The 12,851-nt window shown below is 38.4% G+C and overlaps 1 protein-coding gene across 2 annotated transcripts in view; it reads right to left on the reverse strand.

Annotated features, from left to right (window-relative positions):
- The window catches only part of ppp2r5eb (protein phosphatase 2, regulatory subunit B', epsilon), a 52,474-nt gene extending 40,195 nt beyond the window's left edge, over positions 1–12,279 (reverse strand). The window contains exon 1 of one of the 2 annotated variants that reach the window (XM_024271371.2): positions 11,900–12,279. Coding sequence is in view for 1 of the 2 variants with exons in the window: in XM_024271363.2 (XP_024127131.1) it covers positions 11,683–11,711 (29 nt within the window). In the remaining variant the exon portion in view is untranslated. Of the gene's footprint in view, positions 1–11,682 lie in introns of both variants that reach the window. The other variant, XM_024271363.2, reaches the window with a different exon arrangement.
- Between the last annotated feature and the right edge of the window lie 572 nt (positions 12,280–12,851).

Raw genomic sequence — 12,851 nt, forward strand, 5'->3', positions numbered from 1 at the left:
TGACATCAGTTACCACGGTAGTTAGCATCATCATGGGTTCATCTAAAATTCACTCTGCATGTGTTCATGTTCTGCCTCCTCCCAGACTCAAGAAACAGGTAGAACAGTCACCAACTGGATCCCCTCTGAGGCATGCTAATGTTTAGCATTTTAAAGGTTTGGAAAAAAGCAAAATTCCTGATAAGGCAACTAGTGGGTTCAGCACTGGTGGATGCTACAGAAGCAATACGTTTGTGAGTGTTGTCCTCATCATTGCCACAAATGTCATTTCTTTTCCTGCTCATCACTTATTGAAACCTTCACCCTTTCACTTTATCATGTCCCAGCTCTAATCTGAAACTCCTCCTCCAAAGCTCTTCTGGAACTTGGCTTTGAAAAGCTAAAATCATTTATTCAATTGAAACTGCTTTACCTAATCTTAACCATAAATATTTTAAGAAACACCTGTGCCTCACCAATCATTCAGGAATTCTTCCATAACTGGTCTATGCATGTATTGCATTTACATACTGATTTTTCAAAGATCAGTCTAGAACAGAGTTGCCCAACCCTGATTCCTCTAGATCTACCACCATGACTGTTTCCATCTTTCCCAGCACTTCTTACTGATTACCTGGATAAGGTGTGCTCAGTCAATCCAACTGAGGAAACGTCTGAGTCAGCGAAGCTGTGCGTATTTCCACCCAGACAACCCGGCTAGATCAAAATGTGTTGGCTGAACCAAGCGACCGTTTTCCGGTATTGGACCCGCAGCAGACTACAACTCACGTGAGAGGGAAGGTTTCCATCAACAGCACCCTGAATGTTTGAAATGTTGTGCGTTTCTCATTCTATATCTCAAAGTGATATGAGGATAGGACAAAAACACTGAAAGTCAATCTCTGTAGGTTTGCTTTCTACATTCACTATATAGTTTATCCAAGATAATTGATACAAGGAATCGTTAGTAAGCAGAAATGTGTAATTCAGCTAAAAAATCTGACTCTTGGTAATATTTGAACCCTCTGTATATTCCAGAGTTCATCCATTTTTCAAAGTGATTCTGTGCTGATGCTGAATTCCCTGATAATTCTGGTCAGTTTGAGTCCATCCATTCTAATAAAGCAGAAGTGGTTTGCTTAACAAATGAATGAACCACATCCAAGTGGTTCAGTCTAGCCCTAAATACAAGGTGGTTTGTAATATATTTAACATAATGACTCTTAAAAATGCAATAGAATCAAATAACTAGGCTATATACACTTCCAAGTATGGCACGTGGACTTCTGTTCAGACAACATTTTTCCATTTGTGTTAAAGGTTTTAGAGTCAAGTTTTCCTCTCATTTCAGAATCCCATTAACGAAGTAGAACATTCTTCAGATGCTGGTTTAAGTAGTAACAAGTCTTGCCGTGCTGATGGATGAGGACTAAAGTGTGGCTCCAGGTGTTTTGTGCCTTCACAAAAATGTTTGGTTGATTTTCAGTCTCGCCAATAATCATACTTAAATAACAAATGCACTTAAACTAAATAGTCTAAAATGAATACGGCAGCAAAAATATACGGGAAAAAGCTATTGAGTGTGAACTTAAACACTGTAGGATTATCTTTTTTTTTTTTTTAAATCTGACACCCAAATAATTCTAATCTAATCTGACAAACCTTTGGAAACACCAGGAATGCTTTTGGAGAACGAAAAATGTTTTTAGAAAGTACAGATGGATTTCAAAGGACTTAGTTTGTCCACCAAGATTTTCCTATAAACACATCAGGCTATTATACCATTGTTCTGGAAAGTGAGTGACAACATAAAAAGATTAGCAGATTGACTCATTATACTTGGAAAAGGTTAATATTGAGTATTTACTGCAGGTAAAATTTCAACCCGAGTTATCCACTTCCTTCAGTTCTGATGAAGCAACTCTTCTCTGCGATAATGGAGTCTGTTATAGAGCTGCATAAGGAGGCATCTCATCTGTAGCAAACAGCAGCATCAGCGACTGAGGATGAACATATTCTACAGTCAAAGAAAAATGTGAAGCACATACAGGCACACTTGACGCCCTTACCTTTGCAAAGAGGCACTACAATCCTCTTTTACAACCATCAGTCCCTTTCTCAGAATATCCCCCTCAAACTGGACAGCAAACAGCAACAGCCCACCAGAAGCACCAAAGCACACGGATGAGCGCAGGACTGTGGAGACCGGTCAGCCGCACGGCTCCACAGCATCAAAGTCATTACGCTATCGCCGTCCTGTGTGTCCATTACATAAGAAGCCAGATGACATCCAACAGAGGCTCAGGGAGGGTGGGATTAAAGAACAAGGAGAAAGGAGCCAGGAGGGGGTACAGCGGGCAGTGGTAAGAGCAACAGAAAAGAAGGAAGAGGAGGGAGGGAGCCACTGTTTGACAGGAAGTCCACAAACAGGCTAAGGAAAGTGCACACACAGATGGAAACATGCACGCACGGATACACAAGCAACAAAGCTGCAAGGACAGCCGAGGTATTTGACTCCTTAACCAAAGCTTAATAAACTCGAACCTTTAATGCTAAGCAGATCCTCAGCAGAACAGAGGAGCAGGTAAATCTCTAAAGCTTCATGTAATGGACAGGATATCCTTTTACCCCTTTAAAACCTGTATCCCATTCAAAGTTAAGGACCCTGCTAAAAAACAATTGTTTTCTTATGATAAACATTAAAGCAGATTTCATTGTTCCTCATTGAAAATCTGATGGCAAGTTTCCCCTCCAGTGAAACAAATGAAAAACTTGTCATTTCTCATGTTTACAGTTTAAAAAATGTATTTAGTGTTTACGAATTTTAGCCAAGTTATAATAGTGTGAAAAAATTCAGCTGTTGTTTACCAGTATCAGAGGTCTGTAACCTGTGGCTCCAGATCCACATGTCTCTTATCTTTCCATGATGGCTCTTTGGCCAAACATAAAATAAGTCATGGAGACTGCTGATCCAGTCATGTCGACCGTCAGTCAGCAGCTCCTGATAATGGCTGACTAGTCAAAACTACCTAAAGAAAACAAATAAACAAAGCCTGAAAACTAAGACTACAAGATCCAACCCCAAACTAAAATAACAAAACCCAGCAGAGTAAGACTGCTGAGGACAAAGAGGGGAGAAAAAACAAAAACAAAAAAAAAAATAAAATAAAATAGCATTTTTTAAAGTAAGGATTACTTAATTAGCATTTATTGAATTTACATTAATTTTACAAATTAATGGCTGAGGTGCGCATAGATGATAAACTATGTAGGATTTAAATCCCTGTTGACTTGAAGACGTCTTGTTTGCTCAACGCTACCTACAAAACAAAAAACACATTTTATAAACAAATCAAGACTTTGGTAAAAAGTTTGATCTTTTAAGCAGATATAATCTTATGCTGCACAATACTGGTTACTAGCTACACAAGATTATCCTGTTTGGCACAGAGCATCTTTTATTTTGAAAATAAGTAAAAATAAAAAAATAAAATTTTGAAAGATGCTAGGTTCTTTTAAAGGCTAAAGTAAGACTATACATCTCCTTCTAGGTTTTGATCAGAAGAAAACAAGCCCAAATGGCTCTTTTACTGTCAAAGGTTGCAGATCCCTGACCGATATCTACCAAAATTGAAATATTTACCAACATGTAAATTACAGCCAAAAAGATTCTGCTTTAATCCTTTACCACCATCAACACAGCCATGTATTTCAGTCCACATTTCCAGTTCTTTTCCATCCTAAAGACCCGCCCTCCAAGTCACCTCTTCTTTCATTGTTTTAACACACCACTGCAGTTTACCTGCAGCACCAACATTCACCCTCAGTTCCTGGCGAACGGCTTTTAAAGAAGAAACCTCCCACGACCAACAGGCTGAGTGAACAGCTGTTACTGAGAAGAGCGGTAACACGAGGCGTCAGAACACACTGCTCAGCAGTAAAAACAAATCCTGCTAAGGTCATTAATCTCTCAAGGTGTGAAAAACAAAACATCTTTGTGCAAACAAAAAAACCCTCTGACATCAACCTCACCAACTCTACAGTGCAATACGTACTTTATAGCAGCAGAAAGAGGTCATGTGATCTGACTGTTTCTGACTGCAAGTCAGCTGTTGTGGTACACCAGCCTTTCACAGCTTCCCAAGCGCCAAAACCTTGGCTGGATAGATCTGATTGTCAGACAATGAAAAGCTCCGGCATGTGGATAGAAAAAATAGAAGACTTAAGTGGGTTGCCCTCAACAGCTTGTTTACCAGTGCTGTTTTAGGCTGAACTGAGCAGAAATGAAGTACATTTTGATTTTTAGGTGAGATTGAATTCAGTTTATTCTTGTTTTGTTTAGTACAGATTGGTTTTGTGAATTTCGACTTGTTGAGAGGTAATGATTTTCTCCTAAATCTGTTCTTGGCTTGAAAATATGGGCATCTGATGTTTTTAACAATAACCCGATATCTTGCCTTCCAGGTGTTTGATGTTGTCCTCACCAGGATGGAGCAGAAAGCTCCACCTAATGCTGCACCTGTTGACAGCAGAGTAGTTCTGTCACAAACGACTATTTTAATAGTCGACTAATCACCAATTATTTTTTCCAATTAAACGACTAATCGGGTCATGTGCAAACTGGATGTAAAGAACACATCTTACCCATCATGAGCTTTAAACTAAAAATAAAAACTTAATGAATCGTGCAGCCTCTGTTCTTCGTTAGTTTCAGTGATTAAACAAGATTAAATCAAATTACATAGATAAATGAGAGATCAGGAATATAATTTCCATCAAACTCATTTTGACAGATGCTCCGCCCCTCAAGATGACGTAAGAATTTAATATCAATTTAATATATAAAGGGTATGTAGGGTCAAAGTTTACCTGTCAAAATGAGTTTGATGGATAGTATATTTCTGATCTCTCTGATGAGGTCAGCATCTGAAACAAGGAACTATTTTTTAACAAGAGCTGGGAATCTTAGGGTAACTCACGATACGATGCAATTCACGATACACGACTCATGATACCGATAGTATCTCAATATGGCAAGCAATGCAATGATCATTATATTATCTTGGTAATCCATAAGTATTTTTAAAACAAATATATATTTTTTATTAACCTCAAAACCTTTTTTTAGAACAATTTAAAACACAATATGTGGATTTAATGCCCTTTCCAACATTAAAAGAAAATTATCAATAAATACTAATGTGTCTTTACAATAACTACATACATTTTAAGGTAACTAATAAACAAGAACCAAAATGTAGAGTATATCAAAGGGCCTCACTTCAAACAGCAATTAATGTGGAAATACAAATTCATGATGCTGCATTTTAATGAATTTTATGTCAAATCATTGACTATCATTTAGACACAATATTAATGTTCACCCTTTTAATATTATACGATCATTGTTTTTTACAGTGCTGTGATCCCCTCTTTTTATTGAAATTTCCTGCACTTTTCTTTGATAAACAACACTTTAGTCACACCTGTTGGATCAATAGGAATGCTAGACATCTTATTTGGACGGTCAGACACTGCGCACTACTCCACTAGAATCCGGTGGATTTTGGCGCGGTGTTTGGACAAGTTACTGCTATTCCCGCCCTCACAAACCATGTTATGTTACTGTAATAAAAACAGCGCTCATGGCCTGCTTCTACTTTAGAAAAATACAGACAAACCTCGGACCTTTTAACTTGCGGGCGCTCTGCCTCCCACGTGCATTTTCATCTGTATGCGGAGCAGGTGATGAGAGTGTGTGAGAAGCCCCGCCCCTCTCCACTGCATGCGGAAAAACAGCAAAGTTCACCCCGTGTTCGCGCTGGACCCGCGCAACTATGTTTTTAGGCATTTGGGCTAAAATCATATTGGTCCGGTAAAAATTGATTACTGTTTCGGGACGGGATCTTTACATTTCACCGTCCTGCTCATGTAAAGCACCTCTGGTGGAGTTTTTGGTATTATTTTAAGAAACCAATTCAGGGAAAGAGAGGACCGATAATCGTTCATGAGTTGAAATATTGTGATAGTTCGCCATACCGATATCTTCTCCCACCTCTATTTTTCAGAAAAGATAAAGTTTTTGTCTCATTGACTCTAATATTTTTCAAAAAGTAAATTTTTTGGTGCTGAAGGCTCACAACTTTGTTCAACTTAACTACACTCTGACTCCATATAATGTAATGTAACAACTAATTGACTATTAAATTATTCGTTGACTAATTTAATAGTCGATTACTCGACTAATCGTGGCAGCCCTACCGCAGAGCAAAAAATTCTGCAGAGAAACTCAACAGGATAAACCCATGGACTTCTTTAGGGTCTCACCGAGACAGAAAGTCACCAGTTTCATTAATCACCACAAACCACAGATTGACACATAGGTCAAAAACTAAACTCCTGTGGTTGGAGGAAGCAGTGGTGACGCTGTGAGAAGGTCTGTGGAGACCATTCCTCAGAAAAGCACCCACTTTGTTTTCTCAATCTGTTAGACAACATTCAGATGTCTTCAATCCAGTTTTCTACCTTTTATTCCCTTTCTTCAAAGCTTTCTTAGTGGCTGATACCACTCCACAGCATGTCACCAGCAGCAAACCCTGCTGTGAACATTTTGCAGAAAAGCAATCTCTATGGGATGTGGTGACAGTAACCACAGAAATTGTTGTTTTTGAGAATACTGGAAAAGAGGAGAATCACACATTTGAAGAAAAGGACAGAAATCTATTGCTAATGTAGACAAATGCTGAAGAAATGAAGTAAAAGAAGGATGCCAGAAAATTTGCAACTGTTGAAACAAATCGTTGTCATGTGAAGCAGATTCAAAACCTTTTCTTGTTTGCTTTCCACAATTCTTTTATTCCTTTAAAGCAGGTTAAACAAGGGGTGTCAAACTCAATCACACAGGGGGCCAAAATCCAAAACACACCTTAGGTCACGGGGCAAACAGGATAAACATTTATTTTTAAAATTTTAAAACCGTAACTTTTTAACATAGTTACGAACTATATATTTAGCATTACCTGTGATAATGCTAGTGTGAATGCTGTAAACTGAATTTGGTCCCTGAAGATGATTGTGCTGACAGCTGAAGATGCTGAAATTGATAACTAAAAATGCTGAAGCTGATAACGCTGAAGTTGATAGCCAGCTAAAATATTAGATAAACGCCAAAATAGTCAAAACAGCTAGCAGATAGCTGAAATATTCACTAAACTCCAAAATAGTCTAAAAAAATCTTAGTACATGCTAAAATAGTCCAAAAAAGGTAGCAGAATGCTAATTTTAAAAACCGTAACTTCTTAACATAATTAATAATAAAAAGGCAGGAATATTATTCCAGAATAAATCAACTTAAGCCTTAAATAACTTTCAATATTTTACTCTCTATAAAAATATATTTTGTCAAAATTATACAAGTTAGAGATAAGCACAAGATAACATCGGGCCGTTAATAACAATAAAATAAAATGATCTGGCGGGCCGGATAGGATTACCCGCCTCGACTTTGATACATGTGGGCTAAACTAACATTTTTATTATTTCAACGATTTAAAAGACTAGAAGATGCACAACTTTCTTGCTTGTTGAAGGCCCCAAACAAGAGATGGACAAAAGAAGGAAGACTGCATCTGAATTCAATGTTTCAGGCACTGGGATTCTGCTGGTCATCTCATGATTTGTGCATGTTTGACTCTTAAACAAAAATAAAAAATAAAACAAGCAATGACCAACAAATAAAGCAGACAGGACAGAAACCAATCAGGACGTTGAAGCAGAAGGTCAAACACCGTTTCCCAGAGTGTGTTGCTGCACAAGTTTAAAGAAAAGTTTTCTTAAGCATCATCCTGAATGTTATACCGAATTTTTCACCTGTTTAACAAGTAACTTCTGGTTGTAAAGCTCTCGTTTTTTCCATGTAACCATGTCTTGTACAAAAAGAGCAAAATATACAAATGCTTTAAGAGTGTATTTTGCTGTCTTCCTGTCAACTAATAAATGAAATATTTCTGAAGCTGGATCTCCGTCGTGCTTGTAATTATTATGTAATAGATAAAAATGGGTCATAATTTGTTCAAATTAACAGAACTATTAGCAAATAACAACCTGACTGAACTATTTTTTTCTGGCAAAGATTTTAAAGACCCACTCTGATGAAAATTGTGTTTTTGTTGTTTTTAAGATGTTATTGCAGCTTTTTTCTCATGGACATCCATAAATGGTTTGATGCATCCACTTGTAGACTATTAGATCCATGAACGTCTTTGTTTTCCTCGTCTGAGCTAGGATCTGGATCAAAACTATACAGCTGGATAGAAACAATAATGTTCACCATTTTTGATGCACCGGTAATGTTAGGTTGGGAGCGTGAGAGGCTGTAAGATAGTGGGAGAGCATGTAAACAGACGAATGATGGGAAGGGGGCAGGATTAATCTGCAACAGCTCTGCTCAACAACTTAAAGATGAACTTCTAATGAACTCCTGCCGCTTTGCAGAAACTATATCCTAGAAAACAACATGTTTTGTTTTTGAATGGCTCAATACGGCATTGTTGTAATTAAAAGACCACTTTCAATGGTTCAAAAACCGATCAAAAGATGATCAGAATGGGATTTTAAGTGTCAGATCCACACTTGGATGTCTCAAAAGTTGCTTTGGTATCAGGTGGCCAACAGCTTTCCCCGTTATGTTTGACCAAAATGCTTATAACATTTTTTTTCCATTACCGTTCAAATTTATTTATCAGCCGTTGCTTTTTTTCATTTTTCTTCAGTGAGACTGCTTCTTCTTCTTCTACTATCTCATTTTTTCATCCTCTAATTTCTGGAACTATGGAACTTTTTTCCTTTTGTTCATTAATGCATGCACCTGTGCTGCTGTGGTATTATGAAATCACATTAGAATTCTATGACAAACTTATGAATAATTTCACTGATAATCTGACAAATTATTACAGCCAAGTGAACATTAATGTTCATCAGTTGGCTAAGAGAATGTGTATGATTGGTGTGACAAGGTCAGCAAGTATACCTTATCAACGTAATTGTAAACAATTACTAGAGAAGATAATCTACAAACAAAATATGTTTCTACGTTTGAAAATTCCATGCATTCAATGGTTAAAACTAAGAAAAAAAATTGATTTTAAAATAACTTTTTATGATTAAGTTCCTAATGAAACTCCATTAATACTTAAGGATATGAAAGAATCCGTGTTCTCCTGAAAAGTTTGAATGTGATCGGTTCAGCACAATCTGCCTGAATTCCCCATCTAGAAAACGTATAGGTTTTGTCTGACACAAAATGTGTATTTTTCTTCATTTTTCTACAGGTCATGGAGAGACAAGTTGTTGCTTTGCATGACGGCAGATTTATACAAACTGCAGTTTTTAGTTAGAAATCTGGAACCCGTCTAATATTGTTAACAACTTAGAATAAACATTTTCATTTGAACAAGCAAAAACAAATATAATAATCAGATAGAATTATGGGAAATTATTTTTTATGTTTAATATTTTAGGAAACCCTTTATCACTTTATAATAGGGCTGCCACGATTTGTCCACTAATCGACTATTAAAACAGTCGACGACTAATTTAATAGTCGATTACGCGTTACTTTATATTATTTAGAGTGTGGAGTTAGAGTGTAGTCAAGTTGAAAGTTACAAAGGCATTCTGCTAGTTTTTCTCACTATTTTGACATTTATAAAGGTTTTTAGGCTATTAGGAGTTCAGCTAATATTTCAACTACATGCTGGCTGTTTTGGCTAATTTAGGCTTTTTTAGGCTGTTTTGTAATTTAGCTAATATTTTAGCACCATGCTAGCAGTTCTGGCTAACTTTGGCTTTTTTAGTTTGTTTTTTAAGCTATTTTTGGAGATCAGCAAATATTTCAGCTACAAACAAGCTATTTTAGTTAATTTTGTTTTTAAGGCTATTTAGGAGTTTAGCTAATATTTCAGCTACATGCTAGCTGTTTTGGATAACTTAGCCTTTTTTTTATTTGGCATTTAACATTTTAGCTGGCTATCAGCTTCAGAGTTTTCAGCTATCAATTTCAGGATCTTCAGCTAGCAGCACTAGCATCTTCAACGGCCAAATTCAGCTTACAGCATTCACACTAGTATTATTGCAAGTAATGCTATATATCTAGTTTTCAGTTAGTTTAAAGCTAATGTTGGTTAAAATATGTTTTTTACATCCACCTTGTATATTGCCTGATTAGTCGACAAATCTAACAAACACCTGGTCTGAGAAATTGTACTGCCTTAAGGAGTAATCTGTTGATCATCGTCCATAAACTCCACAAATAAACGGGAAACTGCTTGAAAAAAATTTCATAAATACATTTTCTACAAAACTTTAAAATTATTTCCATTATAGTACTCCCTTCATGCCATTTTAAGCCGCAAAAAAGATAAAAGGACGTTTTAAAAATACAGTGCAGTTTGCACTTTTAATTAAGGAAGGACAACTCAACCTGAGAGTTCAAAGTCTTCAGGTGCTTCTATTGAGCTGCTGTTGCAGTGTGACAGGAGAGCTATTCATGGAATAATTATCAAGAACGAATGAACTCAGCAACGTCCAAACTCACAATCATAAGAGCACAGAACTGATAAGGAGGAGGCAGTTACCACGCCATAAACACAGCAGACTTTGAATGCTCGGCTATTGTCATTGATGCAGTTTGACCTTAAACAATTCTAAAACTCAAGACAAATATCTAAATCTGACTTTCAAACAGCACAAATATGAGGGCTGAGATGCAATCATGTGGCATTCATTTTCCTACACTGACAAACATGGGCAAGGAGAAAACTTCAACACGCCATTCACTCATGACCTAAATGAATTGGTCCTTCTCACATACGACCACCATGGAGCGAAATGTTAGTGTGCACAAAAACATCAACAAGAATCAAAGTGAATTCAGGTAATGACAGGAGCAAAACCAGCAATTAAGCAGATTGTTATACAGTTGACTTTGAATGAACACAATGAATACCTCTGCTTTAAAATAATTTAAGCAGCTGCAATAATAATCAACTATCTCCAACCATGGTAGATTTATCCAATCTCATCTCACTAGACATGACTGGGAATCTTGAATAAAACCACATCTGAATTTATTCATTAACAGTGAACAGTACAGTGTATTATTGTTTTATGCCAAGATCTGGCACTACCCAAGTAACGTGAATTAAAACTATTTTGTATGCAGATTAAGTGTTATTGTGTATATTAAAGATGGCAAAGTAAGCCATCCTTCACATAAGGTCAAAAGAACTGGAGCCGCTGGAGAGCGGGCGTGTGAGCTCGGCCGTGCGGGGCCTGTCAGCAAACTTGACAGCGCCAAAGGCTAGCTAACGTTAGCTAGCAACGTTAGCTTACACATTAACAATTGTTAATTGCTGCATGACCTCCATTTCAAGTGTTATTGCATAGCATAAACCACTTAGAGGCTTAAAATGTCAAAACATCTATATTTTATGACCAAATCGTCGATATTTTATATTAGAAAGGCGTTTTAGAGGTCGCCAGCTAGCGTTAGCATAAGCTAACGCGGGCTAGCCTAAGTTGCACATGTAGCTTCTACTAAATAGCCAGCAGCAGTTAGCCTCGTGAAATGAATAATCAGGAACGTATCCAAAAAATATTTACATCACAAAAACACTTAGGTGTGTGCTAAGAAGATGACATTACCTGGGCGGGCTTGGGCGATCACCCATCATCCCAGATGTAAATACAGGGGCAGTGCTAATGCCGCTACTGGTAGCTAGCGCTCAAAGACTGACAGACCGACTGGGCTGCAAGAACACCGTCCCGAGGTCCGTCCCGAGTCCTGACCGAAGTCCCGAGCTAAGTCAAACAAGATGCGGCCGACTGGGTGGCTGGGAACTCTCCCGTCGTGGTACTTTACCTTGATCCTCTGCAAATCACAACGGCGACGGAGACTAGAGTGCTCGCTAATGTTTGGATACTTATCGGGCTAGGCGTTTGGCTGCCTCCAGCTCGGTGCGAACAGCCTCTCCCAAACAGCAAAATCTCGGCCTGAAACAGCCAAACCCACGAGCACCTTTCCTTTCCGCGGAATAATCACATTAAGAACAAAAATACAGGTTTTATAAAACGATTAGGTTAACGCAGTTTACATTCCCGTCACTGATTCGACTGCTCGTCTTCCACGACTCTTCAAATTCAGCGTTTTCCGTTGCTGGTTTTTGATTCGGGGCTGTTTCTCCTCAGCCTTTTGTCAACACGGCTGGGTCGAGACCATGGCACACATAACAGAAACGAGCCGAGGCGTGCTGGGCGAGTCCCGGCGGACGTACGACGCTGATTGGACAATGCGGGAAACGACAACAGCAATGATTGGACAGAAGGACACGTCAATCACAGCAGGCTGTGAATGCTGTGGTTAGGTGGACCTGCAGGGGCAGATCTGGAGCACACACTAAAGCGTCTGCCTGCTACACTATAGTGTGGTGTTGCACCGAAAAACGAGCGCCCACCAGAGGGTGCTTGGCCTCTGTGGGAGCGCGCGTGAGCGAACCGCGTGCATCCGCAGCGCCGAAACCTTCCAGGTGTCTTTTTTTGACACAACACCAGGGCGAACTAAATCCGTCCGAGGGCTCAGATCCCGGTGTTTGGTGCTCAGCTCTTTGCTGTGGCGTTAGTCCAACAACTGAAGCTCATAAACGACGCGCTGATTTCTGGGGCAGACCCGGGATTAGAGGTGGAATATCAGGAGTTAGATAATAATCCTCCTGTCCCGGTTTTCTCCATGACACCAGGAAGCTACGGATCTGTATGCAGGAGGCTTCTCTGCTCCAACTGAAGTTTCACACACGTATAGAAAACACTTTTTTTCA

The sequence above is a fragment of the Oryzias melastigma genome, linkage group LG22 (genome assembly GCF_002922805.2).
Source record: "Oryzias melastigma strain HK-1 linkage group LG22, ASM292280v2, whole genome shotgun sequence".
NCBI lineage: Eukaryota > Metazoa > Chordata > Actinopteri > Beloniformes > Adrianichthyidae > Oryzias > Oryzias melastigma.